Source organism: Lepisosteus oculatus, chromosome 1, assembly GCF_040954835.1.
Source record: "Lepisosteus oculatus isolate fLepOcu1 chromosome 1, fLepOcu1.hap2, whole genome shotgun sequence".
NCBI classification, from domain to species: Eukaryota; Metazoa; Chordata; class Actinopteri; order Semionotiformes; family Lepisosteidae; genus Lepisosteus; species Lepisosteus oculatus.
Genome location: NC_090696.1, coordinates 14356121 through 14384063, shown reverse-complemented (window position 1 = coordinate 14384063; position 27943 = coordinate 14356121). Strand labels below are relative to the sequence as shown.

The window sequence follows — 27943 nt, the reverse complement described above, 5'->3', positions numbered from 1 at the left end:
GCCACTCTCCCTTTTTAAACCCCATGGAAAACAGCAACCGGTTGTGTAGGGTTAGAATCCCTGCCTGAGCTATTCACGTACTGAAGTGTGCACCTCGAAATTTTTTCAGCGAATATTTAGAAAATATGTGCGCCCCCTAATGAGCGTAAGTGGAAGTTACCGTCCGCCTGGCCACACTGGACTTCATGTTTTTGAAAAAGGTGGGAGGGGTTTCAGCCATATAAGGCTGACTCAAGATCAAAGTGACCGGTTTTGTGATAGAGATGCGCGGTATCTGTACTGCTCACTCCGTATTGAACGCTGTCCACATTGTTTATTTATAACTTGCTGTCTCAGTGATTTTGTTTCGTGCTGGATTTCAATATTCATGATCTTTCCATTGACATTTGGCCTTTCTGGAACTCCAGATAATCCTGTGTGGTAAAATTAAAACACCTTTTTGTGTTCACAGCAGGCTCAGAATGTTTATCGCAGTTGGTCTACTAGCTTCCAGGCTCTACTGAAGAGGTTTGCTGAGACAGACCATGTGACATCCACATTTCATAACGAAAAACCCAAAACTGTATTGTTTCTAATGTTGTGTGATTTGTTCCAAAAATGGTTTAAAATATTTGATGAAATCCATTAGACCTGAGTGTTGCATTCTGTTATGCGCATCACTTTATATGCCCTGAAGCAGGAAAACAAATTGCCCAGAAGAATTAAGATATAAACATGAACGTACACAATGATTAAAGAGACCTTGGAATGTCAGTTTACAAGAGCACAATACAACAACAATTTCTGAAAGACCAGACTATGAACATGATGTGAAGTCTCTTCTGGTGAAACCACACAAGACCTAGTGCTTATAGTTTACGGAAATATAAACACAAGCCTGATAATTCATTTGGCAACACTTTGTGGTCTGATGATTAAAACATTGAAATGTTTTCAAAGGAGGGACCATGGCTCTAATGGAAAGCAAATGCATACAAAGACAAGTTGGTAGTGTTTACAGTGCAAGATGTGGGTGTTCCATTATTCTGTGACCCGCTTTTACCCCCTCAGGGACTGTGGACCTTTGTATAACTGAAGGAAACCTACATACGGCAAAATACCAAGACATAAAAGTCACTGAAGTGAAACACAGTAAAAGCAGTTCGTTGGCTGCAGCTTCACCCTTCGGCAAGACTGTGAACAAAACCACAAGCCAACCAAAAATATCGAAAAGGGAAGGGAATCAAAGTGCTGGATGGACAATAATCTTCTGACCTCAATCAAACCGAAATGTTATTGCTGTTTGTAAAAGAATTCTTGGCCTCCAGGTATGTCTCCTGCATTTAGATGTTATTTCCTCGATACGTGGTGAAAAAAGATAGACAATCTTAATTAAAAACTTAAATAATTGTAAAGGGATGAATAATCGTTATTTTGACGCGTTTTGATTTAGTTTAAGAATGGAAACTCAACATTTGGGTGTCATGGTGGTGCAGTGGTTACCATTCCTGCCTAATGACACTGGGGCTCTGCGATCAATTCTGAACCTGGGATACTGTCTGGGTGGAGTTTGTATGTTCTCTTTGTGTTTATGTGGGTTTCTTACAGGTGATCTGGTTTCTTCCTACAGTGAAAAAGACATACTGGTAGGTTAATTGTCCTGCGAGAAAATCGGTTTTGAGGTGTGAAAGTGTCTGTGTTTGTTTGCCCTGTGGTGGACTGGTGTCCCATCTACAGATTTGTTTTTACCCAGATGACTGCTGAACCAGTAAAAGCTCTCATTGGGCAGTTCGAGAAACTGAACACGGATGTTGCAGTGGCATCATCCCTCAAGACTTCTGGGTTTACAGGGGCTGCCTGAGCACTTGACACAAAATCTAGAAAAGCAAAAAAGGGAGAGGAACAATGATAAAGGTGCAGCCTGCTGTTGTTAGTCGTATAAATAGTGCTTTGGGTGGACGTCAATCAGTTCACACAGGCAGAAAACGAAAAGCTGTAGATGTGACAACTGAAACATACTGCAACGACCGCGGGGTTCGGTACGTAATGGAGCAGGCGTAGGACTCAGGAGAAGGGGTAACCAACACCAACACATGTATTAACCTGAACAGGGAATAGGTACACACACAGGGACAGGTATTAACAGCGCTGCACCTACACTAAAACAGAAAAGGGAGGGAAGAGACTGCCCCCCAGCCTCCGTCCCGCTATATGGAGTCCCGTAGTCCCGCCCCCAGGCGCTGTTCTCAGCCCGCCCCGCGTGGCACTACAATACTGTAAGGATGGGGTGCACCTTCTTCCAATAAAATGTTCCCCTAGAGCACCTCGTAAAATGAGACCATGTGTGACAGGTCAGGGTTCTAAGAAACAATATGTCTTGTAAACAACTTTAAATCAGCATCTCCTCGTTATGTTTATGCACGTCAATAAGAGAAGTTGTGTGATATTAATAGAACCATTGAAAAGTGACGTTTCATGTAATTGTCAATTTCTCTTTTTAATAGAGATTTTAATGTATCTATTATGTACAGTCCTTGTAAGATTGTGTTTTCTGGGGGGAAAAATCGCGTACACCGCTTTGCGCCCGTTGCTTGATTATAAGAAACTCATGTATACATTGATTTTGACCTATACTCTCTTATTGGTAATTTTGGATAATTTTATCCATTCTTTATTTTTGAAATTATTGGTATTAGGAATTTAATATCAACCTATTACTGTAAATTCAAGATGTGAGTTTGCGTGCATTTATATAATCACATATAAATCATAATTGTTACAATAATAATAATCATCATCCTGAAAGGCGAGATTTATTGTTGTACAAATTAGTTTGCACCAGAGGTGAAAGGTATATCAAACCGTTGATTGAACTTGGCAATAACCGAGGTCTTGGACTCGGGTCTTGGGCCGTTTAACCTGTGTTGTTCGCTAGGGGTCGCACGAAGTCTAAATATCAACTGACGTCGATTCACTGACGCTGTGAGGCATAGGTAGTGACCTCGCCTCCAGGATGTCCTCTTTCTTAGTTTCTTTTTCAGTTTTGTTTTCAATTAATAACAATTTGTGATTGTTTACGTGCTGCAGAACCGACTAATAAGTGATCATGGAACAACAGCTGAAATCTAGAGCTCTTAGCTGACCAATCCTACTCGGGTCTGCGACTGAAAGGCGCTGTTCTCTGCTGCTTTGAAAGCCATGAAAGATCTCCGCCTTCCAGCTGAATATCAACTTTCTCCCCTTTCCCTTCTGTTTGAAGCAGCTGACAGTTTCTCCAAATACCTGTCCTCATATGTTCACACACAGGACGCACGACCTTATTGCAAGTTTTAATGCGAACAGATCAGAAGTTGCCTTTTCTGCTTCGACGATGTGTGTAAACCCGAGCTCTGGGAATATCACCACGCTGCATTTCATTTTAACAGCTAACAGAGACTAGCAGCGCACTGCATTAACAAAAACTCTACCTTACTGGGTAAGGATTATTTAAATGGACTCAGATTCGTGTTTGCAGTGTTTTTCGATATCCCAAGAGAGCCCCATCTCGAAACGCGGTAGCCTGGGTACAGTAGAAAGTGAGAGTGCAAAAGAATATACCCTTTCTTCCCTTCCTTGTAAAACCTTTCCTCAGTTTCACCCACTTCCACCCACGTAAGATAACCTTTCTGTCTCTAAACAATTACTGGTGTTTAACTAGCTAAACCAGCGTGTGTCTGTAATAGTGAGCGTTTTACCGACGTTTTCTCCGTAACTGAAAATTGTGGTGGGCGCTGGAAAAAAAGCACGGGAAGGCAAATATATTCTTCTTTCTGACGGATAGCTTTACTTTTTGGTGACAACCTACTGTAAACTAAGTCAAGTTCATCGATAATAATGAATAATAAACGTAAGAGATTTGCATACACTTCCGTTCGGTAACACAGCCCGCTTTATCTGCTCTGCTGTGAGGGATTTTCTCGGGCGACTAGCGGCGATGAAGTTAGGACAGATTGATGGATTGATGGCGTGACGTAAGCACGTACCTTGCTAGAAGAATTAATCTCCTGCTGAAGAGACACTAATCTCAGAAGGGAAATGGGCACGTTTGGAGTGAGATGTTCCTCTCAGCAGCCGCTAGAAAATGTATTATTATTGTTGTTGTTGAATAGTTGCAAAGACCTTAAAGAAAGGCAGCCGCTAAAGTTCAAGATAATTTGCAGTGAAGCTATAAAACATTAAAGCCTTAGCTCCACGGTATGTATATACATATGTCTGTATTGATGTATTTGACGTTAAGTAAAAGTTAGAAGGCCGTGGCCTTCTAGGTACCTTGTAGTTTATTCAGTTTAATTTATAATTTCGAATTATGTTCAATTCAACTAAGAATTTCAAATGGTTTTGAATTTGAATTATGTTTTATAGGAATAGGTTTTTGTTTATGTCATTTAATGGCATAAAGCAACCCGTAAGGTTATAGTGACATCCTGAGTGCAGCCTTTTGTTTGGCTTAGTTATTATTTTCCCCTGAATGCAGAAAACTATGATTTAAATGTAAATACCTGTGACTTGAAGGTGTTTCGTACAATTTCCAACAATCTGATTTTGAACAGAAAGCAGTTTTCGGTAAATCCGGGGAGAGCACAGAACTCAGGACACTCCACAGATTAACACCTACTTGTCTTAAAGTGGAGGCAGAAAAACGTTCAAGAAGAAGACATATTAAAATTAATTTCCCGTCCAAAATATCCATCATTACGTCACCGTTATTATTATTATTGTTGTTGTTATTATTATTCGGTTATGTTAATGTATTCATTGGTTTACCAAATACGATTGGTGCTTTTCATAGTAGTTCATATAACATGACCTTCATTGTACTTGCATGATAGAAAATTCTACCGCTCTCTTATACTATAAAAAGGACAAAAGGTTAAAAAAGAGAAAAAAACATTTCGTTGCTGAAACCACGTCCTTTTCAAGATGTGGTTATCAAGTCGAGACAAGAATAAGGGAAAACATACAATTAAGGCAGACTTGCGCTTTTTAAAAAAAATTATACGTTTGTTCAGTATGTTACCCTTTTAAAACACCTCTCTCCGCCCCAGCTGTTGTCCCTGCCTCCGACTAACAGGACTTGGTTTTTTAAAGACACGTATTTCGGCGAGGAGCGGTCTCCGAAACGATCACAGATATAACTTTGCGAATAACATTTTACCAAATTTGGACCGGCTTGTGTTAAATTGGCTATATAGAAATCACATAAATTGTATGACATAAAATGTTACAATCACTGAAAAAAACAGCTTAATCCATAGTGCATTACCAAATCTCAGACATTTGGACACAGATTTGCTTCTGTTTTGCTTTCTGCCACCAAAGTAGGCCAGTACAGGTACTTATATACTCTGTCCAGATAGATGCCTCAAATATTCAGCGATACATTCCTTAATATTAAAACCTGGAAATAGTATTACTTTTGGAATCTATCCCATAAACCCCATTTTATGTTTGAAGCAGATTAAAAGGCTAACTGCACCATGTAGCAGAGACTGATCAACTCTGAGACAAAACGAGTTGTTAATCTGTTAAATGTAACACCATCACAAAGAATACTCCCACTCACTTCCCCCTGCATGTAACTTGTAAAACGAGATGGGTTGCAAATAGTTTATTACTTGAGTCTCACCTAGATGGAAGCTTCCCTCTGATGCTCAGCATCCGGTAATTTTCCACCGCTAATTGTCAGGTTTCTTACGTTTTATTATTATTTAAAACGTGTTTTTTTTTAAGAAAATGAAGGCGCTACTTCAATAGCTACCAGTTTCCTTTCATTTCTAACAGACAGCTGAAGAACGGAACGGTGCAATGTAACAATAGAAGAAACCAATATTTGTATTTTTAGAAAATGTTTACGAAGGAGCTGAGCAGCTACATTTATTTTTAGTAAGCGTGGCTTAAGGAGACGTTGTTGATCAGTTGAACATTTTTAAAGTATACATTTATCTCACTGCCCAAGGTCTCCCACAGTTTCGAGTTTACGGCTTCTCGTGTAACACAGAAAGCAATGCCCTGATTGTAGTGCAGTTAATGTTTCTCAGGACCTGTGTGAAGTTACTGTTTTTATTATCAAGAGACCAGATCAGAGGCGGTCCGGATCCTGACCCTTATTGTATGAATAAGTAAGCAGGATGCGAACGATTGTTAGATGCCTATAGGATTTTCGTAAGTTAGCAAAAAAGTGCTAGTCCTGGCACTCTGCCCTGCCGTGTTGCTTGTCATTAGAAGCTCGGAGCCCTCAGTGTGTGTTGTTTTAAACATTTACGTCCTGTTGTACTTTCAGAGATCAGCTTTTCTAATGCAACTGCGGATCCTCCACTTTCCCAATAGGGCTTGCTCCCGGGAATTTGCACGCCTAGCGAAGAAAAAAACCCACTGGATCCAGAAGTCACATGAAAGAAACAATGTTTAAAGAGAAAGGATCGCCTCTACATTTATAACTTCTGCGCTGTCATCAATCAAGTAATAAACAGCCTGAGCTACGGTGGCTTTGCAGTAACCTTCTAAATTCCTCTATCAGTCCGTTACTGACTCTGCTGAGTATTTCGGAATAAAAATACATCTTCTGAAAATACGTCTACAGTGAAAAGAGGTACTTTTTCATTCATTACTTAGTTCACCTGATCTGCATTCAATTGGCAAGTGATTTAAAATGCATTGGATCACTCTTTTTCTTGCCGGATTGACTTTTTGTGGGAAACTGGAAATGTACAACTGCTTAGAGTATGATTATAGTTATGATTTTTATGAAGAGGAAAAAGCTGAGACGATTGACTACAAGGACCCTTGCAAAGCTGGTAAGTGATGTTTCACCTTATCTACACAAACTACAGTATTGCTATTTCAAGAGATTTGATTTATAGATGCGAATATCCTCTAATTTTGCATCTATTTAATTGTGCCTATATAAACTATTCATTTTAATGCAAATATTAGTCGATTACATAAAAAGCGAAGCATTTCCCACCCATTCAACTATTAAACAAAAGAAGTTAACACAGTTTGAACGAAAACAACTGACCATTGTCCCAAAGTGTTGATTATTTGACTCTCAGTGGCTTGAAAACGTTTTTAATCCTAATACCCTCGATTAAATTGACAGAAAATAATATCGGTTTACTCTGTAAGTACTATGTGAAGCAAAATATATCGCCCACAAAACACAGTATTTTTCATTCATACACAAACTGACCGAGAAAATACTGGTTGTGAAAGACAAATTCTCACATTTACTAGATAAACTCTACTTTGTACATGTTATCGTTAGAGCTTAGCTGGTTGGCGCCACGTTTGTAAACGGCAACTATTTAAACGTGTTGAATTCCTTTCTTTCACGAAGTATGTATGTACACATGAACTGCGAAACGTGTCTTATGTAGAACTGGAACGAACGTGCTGAAAGCTTCAGTAAACGAGTGGCGCTCGAAGCCACGTGCTGTTTGCTGTCATCATTAGAATGTTGCCATTCAGATTTGCGTGCACTTGTTTTAGGGGGTGTCTTCCGACTCTTCTCTGACTTTAACACGTCTTGTTGTGCCATGTACAGTGCAGTTTAACACGATTTTACTACAGTGATAAAGTGCACATTTAAAGCGTGCTATATATCTGTCGCCAAAGATTCTCCCATGAAATGCGAGTATCTCCTATAAAACCTTTTTTTGAACGTTGTTGCTTTATAGGCTATTGAATTCGGCAAACAAGTTAATTATCAGTCGTCCTAATGACTGTTTTTGTTAATGTTGCATATTAATATTTATACGGGATTATGACTAGTAGAAATATTTCTTTTCACAGTAGATTACGGGTTAAAGTTGCTATGCGTAAGTGTAGGTGCGTCGACGTAAAGATAAAAGTTCTCTGCAGCGGTAACTAGCTGGGTCAGTTGTTAAAATTTGATATCCACTTCTGTGTAATTTGTTACAAAAAATGGACAGTGTTTGGGACCAGACATGGATTAAAAAAAAATATAGACGAACAAGTGAAACCAGTGGTTGCATCAATGGAGGGGAAATGGCACTTTCCGAAAATCTCCGTGTATGAAAGATTCATTGGCCGGTGCTATTTTCAGTGGTCGTGTGTGGAGCTGTGTAGTACTTCAGTCTGGCTCAGCTTCAGTTGTTCTCCTGGAGCAGTTCTGTAGAGTAGTAGCTGGCAGACAAAAGGGTCACCAGTTCAGTGCCTGTCTCCTTCATATAGATTGCTGATTAATTTATGGAAAGGGAAGGTCATTTTAGTTACGAAGCCATATAAAGTAGAGATTTTATAAATACCCAAGTGAATGTTTTTGTAGTATTGCATAATAATATAAGAATGTGCAATAGGATACTGGGTGTGTATCATACCAGTCTTTCTGTGTGCAGGTTGGTTCTCGTTGGGAATCTAAATGGAATAAAGGTTAATAAAATTAATCATAGTGTGTAACAAGAGCAGGGCACATATTATTCTAATCTCCTATAAAACCTTATTGATGCATCAGACATATAATGGACAAAAAACAAAAAATAGCAATATTTATTCTGATTCTCTTAGCTGAAAAGGTGAAGTAATGCAGATCATGGAGACAAGTCTGGACTATGACACCTGTATTATATGGTCTTTCTTCATATAATCTGTGATGTATTGTCTAGTGCTGGAACAAGACGCCTTCAGATTACAAGCCTTTTATTTGCCAGTACATGTTTTAGAAAACAGGTCATTAATATCATATATTAGATTAATACTTCGATAAGGCATGATTGTGACTCAGTAAATTTAGTCTTGCTAAGTATGATGGTACCTTAGATGTGTTCCAAAATCTTGGATATTGATCTGAACAGATCAGACTAACTGCCTCTTTGCATTTTATTCATTCTTCCCAAAATGTAGTTATATCAGAGCATTCACAGGCATAGTATTGGTTCTAATAGCACTTAAATTAAGTCATTAATATCTGAACAGGTCTGTTGTTGGAGTGTTAAATCATATGTTCAGAAAGAAGAAACATCATGGATTAGATATGCAAAGATATTTGTTCATACATTCATAATGTGATGTTTTCTGCCATTCTGTGAACCAGAAACTCCAATGTCTAGAAAAACACATACATTCTTGATACACTGGAACAATAAATGCATTGAATGCCAAAGGTTTATATATATTCATGAGTAAAAGCTTGGCTTTTGATCATAAGTATGTCAAATAGTATTATGATTTACACAAAATATCATAAAGGGATATAAAGTAAAAAAACAATGTTTCAATTAATAACAAAATCATATTTTCACCATGTAATTTTATTTTTTAGTATAAGAGTAAAACCTTTTCAGAAAACCCATAATTGTAAGGAATTCAGGAACTTGAGATAGCAAATATGTGAATCTATAGGTGGATAAACTCAAACTCTTCCATTTTCCATAACAGTATAACAGATAAACATATTATTATCCAAGATCTCTAGTGCAAATGTGATGTATGGTATCCGAATGAACAAAATCATATATCGTAATTCAAGTTAGCCTTACTGGTTTGTCAGAAAATAAAGCAGCAGTCTAAAGCCTACTGTATATGTTTAACTGTTTACAATTAACAATTTAAATGTTGTTAAATTTGATAAGAATTGATTAGCTGGAAATATCACCAAGAACATCAGATACAGGTTACAGATAAGAGACAGCACTTTGACTGATTTAATACTATTGTGATCAAGAACATAAGAAAGCTTACAAATGAGAAGAGCACATTTAGTTCATCTAGCCCATTTGGTTATTAGAAACTAAGTGATCTGAAGATCTTATGCAGTGACTTCTTGAAGAAAGTCAGAATATCTGCTTCAATGACATGGCTGGGTAGCTTGTTCCATACTCCCACAACTCTTTGTGTAGAAATGTGCTTCCATTTCTCAGTGCCCTTTTACTACAGTCTGGTAAAAAGTACTAGTTGTGCTGAGAATACACTTCCCCAAGTATGAAATTATCTTGAAACCCACAAGGAAAGTAACAATTTAGAGCAGCCTGTCAAACCTAACTTTTAAGTCTTTGGAAGACTGGAGGAAACCAGAGCATCTAAAGAAACTCCACGAGAACGCAGGAAGAACATTAAAAATCTCCACACAAAAGGAGCCCAGTCTGGAAATGAAGTCACGATCCTGATTTCATTATCCTGGAACTTATCAGGCAATAGGGCTAGCCACCATGCTGCTATGAACAGCCATATACAGTATGTCACCATAATATAAAGCCAGTTCCATTTAACACCATCTTGTAGTGCATCTGCAACTGGCAGCTGATACAAATAGCCGATATGCGTATTATATCACAGGTCAGTGTTTTGTAAATCCAGTGTTCAGTGAATTCATCTAGCATTTTGGGAGTTTTATCCCTGTGTTTTTCACCAAGCCATAGCCATGCTACAGTGTGATTAAAACTAGTAGACCTTTCTGCCTTTAAAGTGTGCGCACATTGCTTTTGCACATTCAAATTCACAAGCACACATGTGTGTAGTGATGCGTTTTGGCACTTCATTTTAAAGAAGCAATTGATGAATGTAAGTATTATAGTCAAACATGTTTAGTTAACTTTGCATAATTAACCATTAGGAATCAAATAGTTTCACTTCTGAACTGTTCCAATATAATTGTAAGGCTTTAATAATTTAAAAAGCATGTGAGTGAAATACATATAACCAGCTGAATTCCATGAAAAAATCAAATTACCAGACTAAGTGTTGCCATTCCATAGTATACCTCAAATAAATTTGTTGTCTTAAGTATAGATCTAATTGCATGTTAGAACTTGTTATGGAATTTAAGACCTTGACCTTTGAGATTTTCAGTGTATAAGAGTGGCTAATGACATGCAGAAGTGGAGCCTGTATTTAAACAGCAGTAAAACTTCAGTAGTACTTTACATAAATGCATCTAAGACAAAATATCTTTAAATCTTAACATTTATTTTCCAAGTACACATATATTATTTATATAAATCTGTTTTGATTGAATAAAACAGTTGTATTGAAGGAACTTAATCTTAATCTGAAAAAAATGCTCACATATTTATTGTTAATTTTTCTTTAAAGGCCCTTTGAAGCACTATTCATATGATTAGCTGTTTAACAGGAAAAGGCTCATAATGTCATTAAAAGTACTGCACAAGGTTACAGCATAAGTGCTATATCAAAACGCATTAATGTAATGAGTTATTGTAGTGAGTAGGGAAAACCGCTAAACCTTATTCCGGCGGAAAGTTGGGTTCAATAAAATCTTGTGATTAGATGTTTGGATGATCGCTAGACACCAAACAAGACAAAGTAAACAGTTTTGTTTCAGTGTAAGGACTAACTCTAAAGAGACATATCATAAGTGCATATCATAAAAGGTGTGACAAAACCTAACTAACACATTTATTTACCAACTGATTAGTGGCTCCGGGGTCAGGTGAAACAATGTTATACATTGCTTTCTAAAATCACTCCTGAACATACAGTAACTTGGTTTCAAGTGTCAATATCACCTCTCGAGTTATAGAAGGAGCTCTGTCAACACTTAACACAATAACTTTAAGCATAAGTGACACCCAGGTATTACAGGGACTAGGATGGCATAAAACTGGTGAATCATGGGGGTCTGATGTTTTATTCCTATACTTAATGGTTCATAAGGAAATAAGAGATATAATTCATAGGACTGTATCTTGAGCAGTTCAATTACCACTGAAGAAGGGTGTTATACCCACAGATTGGGTATAAAAAACTCAGATAAGCTCAAACACATGGCAAATTAAATACTAACAAGCAAATGAGCCATAAAAATGTGATCCATGCAGATGCTGTAAACTGTACATATATTAAATGGGTAAATCCAAGATGCACTTAGCTTCAAAAGAAGAGCTGCTTATACTTTCTTTCTTGTCATCATTAAGACAAAGCAAGGAAGCAATAAGAAAACAAACTGTGAACCGATGTGTAGTTATATAACACCACGTGCGGATTATCTGTCAAGAGACATTGTGTTCATAATACAGAAGTCATAAAGAGTTCAGAGAAAACCTGCACAAAATCTTCCTCATCTTAGAGAACTGTCATATTTGTTCGTTCTAGAACAAAGGGGACAGAGAAGAGATTTGGTTCAAGTGTGTTTAATCCTAAGGGGTACAGATAGGGTCAACCCAGGGACTCCTTCCTACTCAGCAGTGAAACCGTGACACATAAAAGGAAATTCATTTAAGACAGAGAATAGGAAACACTTCTTTAAACAAAGGGTAGCGGGAACAGGCTTCCTAGTGAGGTTGTTGAGGCCTAAATTCTGGGCTCCTTAAAGAAGTTGCTAAAATTGTAGATGTAAAATCTATTTAAATTTGATGTTCTGAATTGTAAAGCTGGTAAATTTTATACAGTTGTTAAAAGTTAGATAAGAGTCTGTACCACTACTCTCCTTAAATCCCAATAAAAGACCTCTCTTTTACTGACAACTATTTCCTTTAAAATTACAATTCTCAAAAAGTAGAAAAAAATATGAAGAAGAAAGCTGTTTTTCATTTGTCGATTATCAGGAAAGTTTTATTTCAAAAAGAATGTGCAAGGTTGCCTGAATTTCCTAAATACAGCATCTCCTTCTCTGTTTCCCATTTCCTGTGCTCCTGTCTGGCTGTTTTCAAGGTCAAGTGCATTGTAATTTTAAAGAACGGATGTCACCGCTGGGATGGGTGCTTTGCAGTTGATTACTGGTAGTCTTTAATAATAGGCATTAATAGGCATTGTTGTGCAGCTGTCTGTGCTTCTCTGTGGATTATATCCAATGTGCATTCCTTTATTGTGTAATCATGTAAGCTAATGCTATTGCTGCATCCATTCATCCAGTTTCAAAAAGTTGATTATTTCAGGTAGGGATTGCGCAAAAATTAAGCCTATCATGGAAGTATAGGGCACAGCAAGGGATTGTATCCTTGGCAGGGTGCTGATCCATTGCAGGGCACCCACCCGACTCCTACATGTCTTTTAAAGGTGGCAGGAAAGCAAAACACCTGGCAAAAATCCATGCAAACATGGGAAGACCTGCTATCCGAAAGAGAGCCATGAGTTCTAATCACCAGTGCTGACTGCAGCCATGTTGCCATGTTGCCCTTTTCCAGCCATGTTGCCCTTCTCCTTGACTTATGTCACAATTGTTAAACGCAATATTCCAGATAACCTGATTATTCACTAAGTAACTTTAACTTCACAATGTCTTTATTGATTTAATTACAGTATACACAAAAACAGAACTTAAAATAATGGAATATACTTATTAAACAAAACTGTGTATGCAGAGATCAATAAGCCACATGAAGAGAAAACTCTTTTTAAAAATCTTTTTGTTTTAATTGGGCTAAAATCACATATCAGTAGTTAGGTCAAACTCTAAAGAACAGGCACCATTTCAATAATGATCTTTACTTGGGTAATTGACAAAAGTGTGTAATCAAGAAGCACGACATGTACGGTATATGTAGCTAGGTGGAAATGGTTGAGATGAGGTTTGAACTCCAGAACTTTTGTTTTAAAACTCCATAAGTAACAATAGTCGCATTATTACTATAATATATTATAGTCATACAGTATACAGGGGCGGAGCGGTGGCTCTGTGGCTAAGGATCTGCAGTCCTACTCCATTAGGCTCCTGAGCAAGGCCTTTAACCCCAACTGCTCCAGGGGTGCTGTACATTGGCTGACCCTGTGCTCTGACCCCCAGCTTCTCTCTGTCTGTGTGTCTCATGGAGAGTGAGCTGGGGTATGTGAAAAAGACAAATTCCTAATGCAAGAAATTGTATATGGCTAATAAAGTGATATTATCTAATTTTATATTTAATATCCTTTTAACAATAATATGAATTTGTATTGTTATGTTATGATGTATTTTTAAAATACAATATATAACTTTATAAATATATTTAACAAAACAAAAGGTGAAAGATTATGCATGTATAATATTTTTTAGCATTCTAGATGCATAAAACTTTCACATTTTTTCATGCTGAGCATAATGGCTACAAAATCTGTCTCAGTCCAGACAAGAAGGCTTTGTATTCTACCACTTTAAATCTTCAAACAGATGTAATTGCCTGATTATGAATAATTTTAAAATGGGTGGATCTGACAACCCCATTACTTTTAAAAATAGTACCTTTTGTTATAATTGCAGGTAGGCTAAAATTGCAGTTTGCCTGAAAAACAGCTAAATTGCAACAGCTGAGAAGTTATATTAGAAAATCTTTTTAAGACATACAGCCTGTTAACAACAAAAAAAAATATGGAACCACTAATGTGAAATCACTTAACAGGGCTGTGGAGAGAGGAGAAATGTGGCAATATTTTTCCATGAAAAAATCAATCGTGTCTTCTTGATGAAGGTGGAAGCCTTAGTCTTTGGTGTTGTCCCAGTGCTCAATGCATTGCCTTCAGTGCTGAATGCTCAGTTGGGTTCAGATCTGGTGACTGAGAATACCTTGATAAATGAATAAGATCGTTGTCATGCTTATCGCACCATTGGATGACCAGATGTGCTCTGTATATGGGGGGCGTTTTCAAGTTTTGATACCCGCGGCAGGAAAGAAATGCTGCAACATGGGATGAAGATGGTGACTCCGTACCGTTAAATGGTGATTAACATTGTCTTTGCCATCTAAGCATCATTCTCTAAGGGAATGAGGAATCACCGGAAAACACATTGGGAAAGCGCATCATGGAACCTCCAACATCATGGAACCTGCAGAAATGTTGGTGTTACATGTACACTCATCCGTTGGTCGGGAACACAGTGTAAGACGATGTTTTTGACCATATCGTATATCTTTACTGCTTGGTAGCTCATGGCCTCTGCTCTTTGTACCACTGGGCTCACAGACATGTATTGAAACTCATCTATGGTATCACATTCTGTGGAGTGCTCAGAGTACTGTTTTTAATTAGACTGATTGCTCTCACCCTGGGTAGAGATTTGCAGTCAACTGATCTGTAGATGCGCACCTATTTTGCCTTCAGCAATGAATGACTGCAGGGATATCAGGATCCTACAGTAAGTGCTTTTGCCCACTGTTGCTCTTTGCCGATTGTGTCTTTCCCTCTGAGTGACATCACCTCAGACACCACGTCTTGTGAAACATTAGCAGGTGGAGCTGTCTTGTTGAATGAAGCTCCTGTGAAGCTAATATCACCCCTCTTTCAGCTTCGGGGGGATCAACTCTTTTGGCCATTCTAGCCATAATTAGAGGCAACCAGGCCTGTCCAACATTTTTATTCATGACCATAAGCATACTGGAATGTTATTTGCTTAACACATGAGTCAGTCCTTCTTAGAAGCTCTTGCTTTTTAATATACTTGGTGTACTTCATTTACACAGGTGTTCACATTTCTTTGTCTACTATCCGAGTCTTGTTGCGTAATGAAACAAAGTTCAATAATTTATTTGAGGATACGTGTTAATCTATATTGAAGATCTGAAATGGGGGGGGGGTTTAGATTAACTACAGATTCTACAGTATATAGATGGAGAAGGGGGATATGATGTAGAACAGAAATAGAAGAAGGAGAAAAGAAAAAGAAAACAAAGAGCCAAAATAACCTTTTCTCTAAAAAGCCACTATTAGTGCTTTGCCAGGCTCAAGAATGAGATCTGTCCTTACCAGTCTCAAAAGTACCTACAGTATTTAAACATATCTTAACTCACTGGCTTTTCTTACACTGACTATTATATAGTGTACACTGACAACACTGACTCTGTACAGTATACTTTGAGAAACAGAATCAGTTGAACAGGAAAAATGCAGTTTCACACTATATATATAGTGCTTACTGATTTTTTAAGTTAGAAAAGGTCATGATCTCAAGCATAGAAACTGTTCAACTGTTTTTTCTTTTTTAGTCCTTGAAAATGATGCAGAAAAGCATTGCACTTTACCAGTCTAAGCAACTGACCCTGCCTCCCAAACATTTAAAATAATTAGTTCAACAGGATTGTGTGAAAGTGAGACTATGGATATTATTCCAGTTAAATATATAATTTATGAGCTGTTTGCTTTACCAATAAATTAACTATTGGTTTCTTATTTTAAAAAAATACACAAAGCTGGCTCAGCAGAGTTACTAATGTAGCATCAAGTTCATTTGAATTTCAGATGTATTAGAACTCTTTGAAAGTCTCAAAGAAATAGATTTTTTTTCTATTGATTTATTGTCTTGCATCAGAATCTCAATAAATCTCATACTTCTTTTAGTATGCTACTGCCAAGTAATTGAACTTATTTTCTACATTTTTAATGACCAAACTGTATACAGATTCTTTAATGAAAAAGAATGGTTGCAGAGCTTTGGAATAGGTGCTGTGATGCACACTATATTATCCAGTCTGTTACTCATTCTACACGTTATTTGCCTTTTTTTGTTTGGAATTCACTGGGGATCTAGAGGGCACTGTAGATGACTATATTTTTCATAGGATCTTGTCCTGTATATTTTCCAAAAGGTGCTAGGGAATCAACTTCAACAACATGGCTGGGCTTCTTGTTCCAAGTTCCTACAAATCTTTGTGTAAAGAGGTGCCTCCTGTTTTCAGTTTTAAATCCATTTTCCTGTAGTTTTGTACAGGGAACCTCTTTTCCTGTCCTCTGGTCTGTGTTTCACTCTTAATTCTGAAGATGTTCTCTGACTCTGCTCCTGTCTGCAATGTATTTGTCCAATCTTGAGTCTTTTTTCTTTTCTTCTTTTATGGACTGTACAGTGTCGGCTAATTCTCCAATTCTGGGTTTAATTCCAATTATTGATGTATAAAGTCTAACCAGTAAGTTAAACAAGAGCTACCTTTTCTTAATCCACGTTTATTTTCTCAGAATACTGTTGCTAAACTGATGATCCTGTCAATAATTTCTAACTATAATTTCATTTTAACATATAATAAAAGTAATGTTTAAGTTTGAGTTTGATGCCCTTTTAATGGATGGGTGCATAGAATTTTACATTCTATGCGTGTAAATGTTGTCTTGTTTGACAACTGGAAGAATTCTGTTAAAGACGTAGAGATAACATGTGTTGGTTCCTGTAGAATATTGTAGAATATTATAATAATAATCCTTACAATTATATAGTCATTTTCCGAACACTTCACTCATAGAACTTTACAGGTAATGGGGACTCCCCTCCACCACCACAATGCAATGGCAGCCAGAGTGCAGCAGAGTGATGATGCCAGTTCAGAGATGGGGATTATAAGGAGGCCATAATTGGTAAAGGCCAATGGGAAATTTGGCCAGGACACCAGGGTAACACCCCTACTCTTTTCGAGAGAAACCCTGGGATTTTTAATGACCACAGAGAGTCTCATCCGAAGGATTGCACCTTTTCTACAGTATAGTGTCCCCATCACTATACTATACATTAGGGCCCACATAGGCTGCAGGATTAACAACCCCCTACAGGTAACACTAACACCTCTTCCAGCAGCAACCTTCATTTTTCACAGGAGATCTCCCATCTCGGTACTGACCAGATCCTGGAGACCTATTTATCGTATGTACCTCTAACTACATGAAACACTTCCCCCTCTTCCATGCTAATATAGAAGTTTTTCCCCAGTCTGACATGTTGTCAGTTTCTTCTTTGATAAATATCTTTGAGAAATATGCATTTAATCCATCTGACATTTCTCTTCAATCTTTTTAGAAAAAAAACATACTCCTTATTTTTTGTTAATGCACGTATTAACAATTTTGGCCACTGCTTTCTTGACTTTGATTTACTTACTCTTTAGATAAATCTGTTCTGTGTTTCCAGCAGGCTATTGTTAAACTGTTGTCATCCATTCTCTACTGATTCCATATGTGTCCTGTCCCATTCCATCACAGTCTGCTATCCTGACATTTTATACCCGTGTTATGGGCTATGCCTGTACAGTTTCAAGACATAGTTTAAAGCATATGTTGATCACACTTGCCTAATGGTTCTCTCATTTGTATTTTCCATTCTCTGTTGTAAAGACTAGATCAATTCAGGCATTTCCTCTAGTACATGCTTTTACAACCCGAGTAAGAAAGCAGACATTAGCCAAGTCTATCCTTTCAATGGCAAATGCTTATTACATTTGCAAATGTTGTTTTTTTATGGGATCTGTGTATGAATATCTAAAATCTCCTATGAAAGCTACTCCTTTCTTTACTCATATGTTCCTGATTCTATATACTATATAATACTACATAATATAACTGATATCTGAATTTCATATCTGGTGGTGGACTATAACATTCTCCTAGTACTTGGATGTTTTTTATTAATCTGACCCATACAGTATCTAAGACCTTTGTCTTAACTAGGTTCTGTTCATGTGCCTCAAAGCTCTGTTTATGGTACCATGCTACATCACAACCTTTACCTACTTTCCCATCTATCCGGAATGCTACAGTATATATTCACTACATATATTACTCTTCACCATCACTCTCTGTTGGCCACCTTTCTGTGATTTTCATTTTAAGATAATATACAGCAAGTCCAGTCCTTTAGGGTTGACGTTCTGTGAGTCATTAAGACATGAGACATGATGGCCTTGCATCCCTTGAAGATGAGAGTTGCCCATCTCAGGTATATAGGGAATTAATTTTAAAAAATGGGCAAAATAATCTGAATATGAAATCTGTCAAATTTTTTAATAGCAATTTCATTTTTTGCTGTTACTACTGCTCCTGTCTTTGGGTGTCATTGTACGAAGCAGTCATGACACTTATCAGGGATGGATGTGGGATGCGTATTGTTTAGGTATACTGTTACCAACTTAAATCACAGTTAAACCATGGGAGAAGTGGAAATGAATGTAAAAACATTTTGTTAGTGTAGAATTATATCTTTATGCATTCAATTTCTGTTATATGTTGAACAAAATCGTGTTGCAAATGCAGTGCACTGACAGAAGAACTGTATGTCACAGTAAAGTACTCTGTTTGTCCTCTATGGTTTCATTTACAATGTCCAAATAGTTTTGTGCATTTTGAAATGATTCAGTATTTGGCAGTGTTATTGCAGTGTTAGCCTTTTGTACAATATTGCAATACCAACAGCAAGGAATTTTAAGGAAGGAGGACTTCACATTTTTTCTGCAATTGCACTGCAATGATCTGAAAGCAATATATATAAATCATCTTATATAATTGCAAATTTGAATGATAGCTTTGTAATAAGATAAGATAAGATCACTTTATCGGCCATATACAATTTCTTATATTAGGAAGTTGTCTTTTTGCATACCCCAACTTGCTCTCCATGAGACACAGACAGGGAGAGAGAAGCTTGGGATCAGAGCACAGAGTCAGCCATTGTACAGCACCCCTGGAGCAGCTGGGTTTAAGGGCCTTGCTCAGGGGCCCAACGGAGTAGGATTCCTCTGCCGGCTGCGGGATACAAACAGGCAACCTTCCAGCCACAGGTGCAGATCCTTAGCCACAGAGCCACCACACCTCCCCATAAAACAAATTCCAGGAATAAGGAGTGTATGTTAAAGGAGAAGGTGACACATCGTATAGGCTAGCTGCTACATTACACACAAAGTTTCAGCAATCTATTGTTGACCTGTACTCCTTTGTACTTGTTAAGGTTGGATTAAGGGTTTTTGCTGGTCTGTGTAAAGCTGTGAGGTTTCTCAAGGTAGTAAACTTACGTTTTCATTTATAATAGCTCATAATCAAACAATGAATAGGAATCTTCAAATTTGACATGAAAGAAAAGGATGAATGACCAAGTCAGCTTTGTGCAGTGGTTCATTTGACTGTGTGTAACCCCTCAGTGATGAAGGAGACGAAACTGTTGATAGTGATTACTGTTGATAGTGATTACTGTACCTGGAAGTTTAAGAAGTTCGATCAAATCATTTCTATTAAATAGTGTGCCACCAGTTCTGTCAAACTGTCAAATTCAGTGTTGTCATGCATTTAAAATTGAATATTGAATAAAATTGAATATTCATATATATTTTTTCCATTTCTTATACCTCACATAATTAATGTAATGCTCTGTTTTTTTGCTTTCTTACAATACATTAAGTGTAAAATACAGGAAAAAACTAAATAATCAAATAATTATGTTACTTAACTCAATAAAAACAAATAACTATATTAGGCGATTTTGTAAAAAATTATTTTGTAACCAAATGGTTTTCAAACACCCACAGTTTGCGTTGGCCTCACTTTATACAGTAATTTAAGGCATAATTTAAAATCTTCCATTATATGGGGTTGATATGTGGTTTATTGCAGAATTCATCAGCCCCTTGTGAAAAATCAGATTTTATATATTTATTTATGTTAATAAATATATTAACATAAGACTGAATAAATAGGCATATTTATATATTATTTATAATTATATATTATTATATATATAATTATATGTTATAGGAATAGATTATATTATTAATTTTAGATGTAATGATCTAAAGTACCAGCTGAAGAGGTTAGACCTGGAAGCTATCTCAGAGTGTGATCTGGAAAGAAACATTTAAGCATTCATTTGAATCCAAAGTAAAATACATTGTTTTAGTGCATAACTGAAAAACACTTCAAATGTGTATGCTGTGTGGTTTTATTTCTGCTTTTGAGCGTGGAACCTCTGTTTGTCCCTTTTAAGTACCGATTTCAAAGCGGTGGAATATAGTATTAGTGTAGTAACAACAGAACAGTTAAACATAAGGTTTTGCACTTGAATTAATGGAAAGGTTCATTAGTGGCATTTGAATTGTGTTTTCTGTGGCAAAATGTTTGACATATGGGTGGCACAGCACCACAGTGGTTAGATTGCTGCTTTGCAGTGCTATAGCTATAGAGTTCAATTCCTGAGGTACTATCTGTGCAGAGTTTGTGTGCTCTCCCCAAGAGTTTGGGTGTTTTCCAGAATGTAGAATTGGTGGCTGACGTTTTTATTTGATTTTTGCATTTAGCATCTACATTGTCACATCGTTAAATGTAAAAAGTAGCTGGACATCTTAGTGAAAGGCCAAAGCACAAAAGCTCCACAAATTAAACTTGAACTTGTTAAATTTCAAATGCTTTACTTTCAGTTGACAATATTAATTGTCCTACAGTACACAATGCATAATCATTTAATATATGTATGTGATCACACTTAATGAGTAAATTGCTAACCTTCCTCAACATCCGTGAAGTTTGCTTTTCAGCTTCACTAAATTCTAAACCAATGAACTAAACTGCTAATTGACTTTATCTTTAAACTAAAAGGATAAGCAAAAAAAGCTACTAAGTCAATTTGTAATATCATCATCAGCTAAACCAATACATTAACACTAAATTATTTGGGTTCAAGTAAATACGCTTTTTTGTTTCTCTACAGAAAAGGGGTCTTAATGAAGGAGTGTTTGCTTGTTAAAACAACAGGAATTTCCAGCCTTGTTTTCTCCCAGGAAACAAAACAAACTGGATCCCTGCTGTTCTCCTAAAGGCATTTTATAAAGGAGAAAGATCTGCACCCCCTCTCTATTCATTTGATAACCCTGGAGATAAAGTAACTACTATGTAAATTAGATTGCAGGTTTGTTATCAAAAATGGAGACTTCACTCATGATAAACTGTTAACATGTGTGCTGTGTTGATTTGTTTATTTCTCTTTGATTGTTGTTACTGACAGGTAGTGCATATGTGTTGTTTTTAAATTTAAAGCAGTTCAATTCTTGTTTTTTATCCTAAGGGGTTTACATGGGGTTAACCCAGGAGGCTATCTCACAATTAGTAGGGAAAACAACGTGGTCACAGTGGGAAAGCGAAGAGGAATTCATTTAGGACAGAGAATAGGAAACACTTCTTTACACAAAGCATGGCTATCTGGAATAGGCTTCCCAGCCAAGCAGTTGAGGCCCAAACACCTGGCACTTTTAAGAAATGACTGGGCTAAATTTGAGTTCCACTTAGCTACCAAACTACCTAATAAGCAAAATGGGGTGACTGGTCTCTTCATGTCTGAGTCTTTCCTTGTGTCCTTACTCTCTTTTTTTAATTACACCATTTCATAATTGTTAGAGCAATAAATTGGATTCAGAAGAAATAAAACAAGAACAGAACAAAAACAAAAACTCAAAACATCTAATTAAAGCTTTCAATACCATTATTCACAATACCATACACTATATATTGAACACTATACGGCACCATTTTCATTTCCTATTATAGCTGAGGTACAGATTGAGCCAAATGAGAGAAAATGAATCTTGAAATTAAATTTATTTGTGATAAATGTAACTATATCTAATTTCCTTAAAGGAATCAAATAAAAAGATTACTCAAATCCTCAATTTACTAACAATAAAATAAATGTGAAATTTAAATAACTCTGATGCATGATTGTTCCTCCTGGTGCTCCAGTTTCCTCCTACAGTCCAAACACATACTGGTAGCTTAAACTGACCCTGGTGTGAGTGAGTGCTTGTCTGTGTCTGTGTGTGCTCTGTGATGGACTGGGGTCCTGTCCAGTGTGATCCCGTCTTGTGCCCACTGCTTTCCGGGATAGACCCCCAGTGACCCTGCATTTGATAAAGTGGTTAGAAACTAGACTGTCAGTTAAGTATACAGATTTGGTTACTGTTCTGCATATTATTCACTCTATTCAAAAGTGAGATTTTCATTTTACTAGTTATGCAGAATTTAATGAGTGTGTTTACTCCATTACAACAAACTGTTGCAAAATATTATGTTGATAATGCAATTGATTATGTTACAGAAGATGTGGCATCATACAATTTCTTTGATTCGTTGGTCTATTTAAGGTTCATGTTGAAATAAAATTCTGCCCTCTTTACTTGGGTATTTCTAAATATGTATCCATGACGTAGGCCCAATCACGCATTTAAAAATATGAAGAAGCACAGACGTTTTTATCTACAGCAATACATTATTCAGGTTGTAATCAAGTTGTTTTTGTATGTGCTCCCTCTGAAAAATAAAATATGGAACATATGGTTAAAAAGAGTACCTTCCTGGTAATTATTTCTACATGAAAACACAGTTCCTTCTGAACAGGCATAAACTGGCATCAGCTTGATAATATTCTTCATCACTTCAAACGTGGGGAGACTTCATGGCCACCAGAGAGAATATGTGGCCTTTCCACACTTCTGTGAACCTACGTTTTGGCTCTCTGAACTCACATTGTTTGAGAATGAGAAATCATCATTTCAGCTCTGGCTTTCAAAGCTAACATTGTTTACATCTTAAACAGTCAGATTTTCTATTCTTATCATAGAAGCCCATGACTTAAGGTTTAATTTTATTTTTGACAATATTAGTTGGACAGCATTTGTAATTAGAATAGAATCTGGTATATTCTGTACAGATTTTGGCAAATTATTTTCAAGCAGTTTAATGGCCTGTTTACTAAAATCAATAGTACAATGAAGAAAAATCAAAAAAATATATATAATATTCAGTGTATACTGAAATGAGGACTAGGCTAAAGAGATTTAAGTTGGCATTTATGTGACTTTTTGGTTATCATGCTTTATTGTTCATAAGGCTTTCTATGCATAGGGATTCAACATATTTCTGCAATTGACATATTAAAGCTATCTTGTATGGTTTTCATTAGCCATAGTGTCTGGAACAGTGTTGGGCAAGCCTGGTTCTGGAAGCCTGGTGTGTCTGCCTGTTTTCTCTCCAGCTCAGTTAATGATGATCTAATTCTGCTCATCATTTACTAATCGGGACCAATGTACTAATTTATTCCAGATTTTAAGGCGCTGGTCCTTTAAAGAGACCTGGAAAACCAGCAGAGACACGGACTCTCCCAGACTAGACTTACCCATCCCTGGTGTAGGAACATTAAGCAGTCTTTGTGTGGCTTGGGAACTCCATTAATCTTACACATGTGAAATCAAGATATTTTTAACGTGTAATGGGTAATAAAAGCATTCTCCCGTTCCTGACTTTGAAAAAAATATGAGTCATTTTATTCAGGAAGCAGTCGTAAATTAAAAAAAGAAACAAGCTAGCAATAGATGGCTAAATTCAATGAAGAGGTTGAAGGATGCAAGGAGACACAGTATTATTTCTGTCTGCAAACACTCAGGAATGGATTTTGTGAAAACCATACTTCTGCAGTCAGCTAACCTCTTACTTTTTGGTCGTTTTTTTTTTTGCTTACTCCTTTTAGAAAGTCATTATTAAATGACTGAACTGAAGACATTTTTGAGCCAATGCCAAAACCAATTTTGCCAATATCCTGCTACTTCTGTCTGCATCTCAAGTGAGGTGTTGAGTGCACATCTGGATTCAAGAATGTTTAATAGTGTGATGTTTTTAAAGAATACGCAGTGTGTTCTTTAACTGTTTGGCCACTGATCTTCCAAGCAGATCTAGCTGGCAAATCTATAAAAAAATCTAAACGTTGTTTGGTAAAATCAAAGTGTTGTACTGATTTAAGGCTTCATATGTTCAGAGCAGTTTCTTTTTAAATTATTTTTTCTGAATTTATTAATGATTGTAGGTGTTTGCATCAGTAAGGGTGATTACATAATAAGATATAAATCATTAAATTAAAGTTACATTCTTTAATGTCAAGTTACATTCTTTAAGGTTATATTTGGGACATAATAACTAATGTATCGGGACATGTAGAAGTTTAAATGTGTGAAGTTTTGAGACAAATGAATGTTCTCATACATCCTTCTGTGTTCCTTTAAAAATAAAAATCTGCTCCCCTGATTCGCTGTTTGATGTGGATGTAGAGCATATTCCAAACACAGCTCCATGGAAATGTTAGAGTGCCAGGTATTCCTGTTCATGTTATTGTTAGGAAAAACATAATGTGAATATTTGGCTGTCTGCTTATCTGATACTATCTCTTCTTCTGTTAAAGAGCAGAATGCACATTTCCAACCTTTTGTTATCTAATTTCCCGACTTGTATACAGTATGAGACTTTGCCAAGCTCTGTACGTTTTTTGCAAGCACTCACCATTGACTCAGTTATCTCTTCCTGGTAGTCTGCATCCTGCCCACTTAGCTGGAAATGTCACACACTCTCTCTCATTCATGCTTCCTACAAATAATTGTTTTCATTAAAAAAAATGTACACAAAGCAAAATAAACAATGGGGGAGCAGGCACTGCAATCCACTTGAGTGTGTTAGCTGACACGAGATCTTCAAATTGCACAATCATTATTTGCACTACTAATATCAAAGCGTGTAGCTATTCCTTTATAGTGGTCTTTTTAAAGTGCTTCTGGAAGAGGGAAGAGTAGATTTGTGAATGTGAAGCAGATTTTTGGTAATAGTAACCTTCACAGCTCGATGTGACTTAATGCCCATATACTATATATTTCTGAACCAGGTGTGAAGTGATTCAGCAAACCAGCAGTCCAGCAGGATTAAGCAATACAGGAAAAAACATTTCAAGTGCTAAATGAAAGGTGATTTTATGACTAGGTTGCTGCTTCGCTCAATGTCTAGCAAAGGGGCTATTCATTGAGGATGAGGGTGGTGATTGAGGGCTGCTATATGAGGAACAGTTAAGACCCTATATAGTTCTCCTTGAGCAAATAAAATGTCTTTTAATGGAAGAACGTTCCTGCTATGTTCACAACCCTTGAAAACACTGAACTAGTGATATAAAATGCCTACAGAATAAATTAATATAATCTGGAAGAGTTTTTTCAGAAAAGAACATTCCCTCAATAATCAGGCATGAATGAACTTGGCAGAGGAGTAAGCCTCTGTTCAAACAGAAATCACAAAGTTTAATTCCCAGATTTCCAAATAGACATATAATGTTTCTTGGTAGCATCCTGATTCACTGAATGTAAAAACTCATTTATCATTCCCCAGTAGAGGGACTGAGACTCATATGGTAACAGAAAAAAATATCCTGCAATTAAAAATGTGTTGTAGTAATTATGTATAGTGATGGCACCATCATGTTATGGACTGTTTTGGCTCTTGAGGGATAGGAAATCTTTTCATCTTAACTTTAATACATCAAAATACCTTGACATATTACAGATTAAAATAACACCTGCGGCTCATCAGATGAAGCTTTCCTGCTTGAGCTGTGTAATAAACTTACAGTTTATTTTGGGTTGAAAGAAACCTCTGAGTCTTAAACCAATTAAACACTTTCTTACAAAGAACATGGAAGAAGATTTACGACAGAAGCTGACATATCTTGTATCTTGGATTTTTATTCTGTCTTTTTTGTCTTAATATTTAGGACAGGAGCACTTTAAAGATAATCATAACCTTTACTTTGAACTGCTTTATAAGTCATACGCACGCTGTTAAAATGAGTTCTATTTTGAATTGGAAGTTATGTAACATTTTTCTTTATTCTGCTAAACATAACAACAATTTTGGGCAGTATGTAAATGGGATTACATGGTTGCTCAGCAAACATTGCAGAAATAAGGTCTGGATGAAACCAAAACATGAATTAACTTGTACATCAGACAAGAACAGAGAAGATGTAATCTTAGAAATATATCATATGATAAATAAGGGCATGTTGGTGATAAATTTATACTGATGTGTTATTTTAAAAAATGTAGAAGGAGACTGCAAATTGCAAAAATACACCCTGGGAAGTAATTAGGGCTGAGTGTACACTGTTCATGTTGTGTGAAAGAATGTCATGTTATGTGCAGCTGTAATAGAGAACAAGGGGTAATATATTTTACTGATGTTTTCTGTAAAATATGACATTTTTCTGTAGAGAAAATTAATTTTATATCATTGTTAGAAAACTGTCTCAATTGTATATCAGCAACAATGAAAAAAAACTGGCAAAGGATAAAAATAGATTGAAAAGAGTAAATGAGAAATATATTTATTGTAGTACTTGTACTGTACTTAGACTGCAGCATATAACCTGAATAGTTGTAACAAATTACAATTATTTGGATGACTTGTTTTGCAGTCCTCTTGAGATATGGCTGTTACATGATATCCATGACCTCCAAAGACTGAATAAAATCTGAAAACAATATAATCAGAACCATATGGAGTTTACTTTGTATAATGGCTACAACTGGTTTTACATTTCCTTCTTTGTTGTCACATCAGTAAATATACATTTTCACAGCTTTCACTTCAAAGAAACTTGTATTTCCATACATTCACAACTGATATACAGTACATGAAAGTGAATTCACAAGGGAAGAACAGTATTCCTTTTGCCCACCTCTTCATTGCAGTATAAAGCATTTCAGATGCCCTACTGTAAACTTTAATGTCACAATTAGGGTCTGATAATGAAAATAATAATAATATAAAAAAATCAAATATCAGCGTATCTTTTTTCATTGCTTATTTTTTAACTTTGGCAATTTGGGGTTCTGCTGAAATGTTTCATAGCCAGTGTTATTTTACTCTGCATACATTTTGAATGCATCAGTTTTTATAAGGTTGTTATGGAGAGGGTACTGTATGTTTAATAGTAGTCTGTATCACTGGTTTATACTGTATATCAATGAAGAAAAAAAACAACCTGAAAAGCATACAGTCTTGTTATTTTGTCCAGGGTTATTGAGGAGAAAGTAAGCTGACAGGGTGCTTCCTAGACGTTTTCAAAACGGTTAGCTCAGCAAAACTGGCCACAAAAGGGAATGTTTTCTTTGGATAAAACCAAAGATCAAGAACTTGGTATTCAGCACTTCTGTCACATCCTCTGATAATGCATCTTAATAATTAAGGAATAAGCTACAGCGGTTGGCATTTAAAACTCCTGTCTTCAGTTTTAGAGTCAATGTACTGAAACAATGTCTAAACACTGACAAAATATGTTTTTATTCTGGACATTATGTAATCCTTCATCCTTTATCCATACCTGAATGGAAATCCCATAAGATTTCCAAATTTCTACCACACCGAGTTTAATTGCACTTTGGAGTTTCAGTGTCACTGCATCTGTATAATGTAGGGACCTTGCCACCAAGGTGTGTATCAC

At 36.4% G+C, this 27943-nt stretch overlaps 1 protein-coding gene across 4 annotated transcripts in view; it reads left to right on the top strand.

Moving 5' to 3' along the window:
- Positions 1–4064: 4064 nt before the first annotated feature.
- Positions 4065–27943, top strand: part of tll1 (tolloid-like 1) — a 95917-nt gene continuing 72038 nt past the window's right edge. The window contains exons 1-2 of one of the 4 annotated variants that reach the window (XM_015344358.2): positions 4065–4212; positions 6299–6812. In XM_015344358.2, coding sequence (XP_015199844.1) covers positions 6668–6812 — 145 coding nt within the window. In that variant the 5' untranslated portion in view covers positions 4065–4212; positions 6299–6667. Of the gene's footprint in view, positions 4213–5632; positions 5680–6221; positions 6813–27943 lie in introns of those variants that run through there. The other 3 variants (XM_015344359.2, XM_015344361.2, XM_006629214.3) reach the window with 3 other exon arrangements.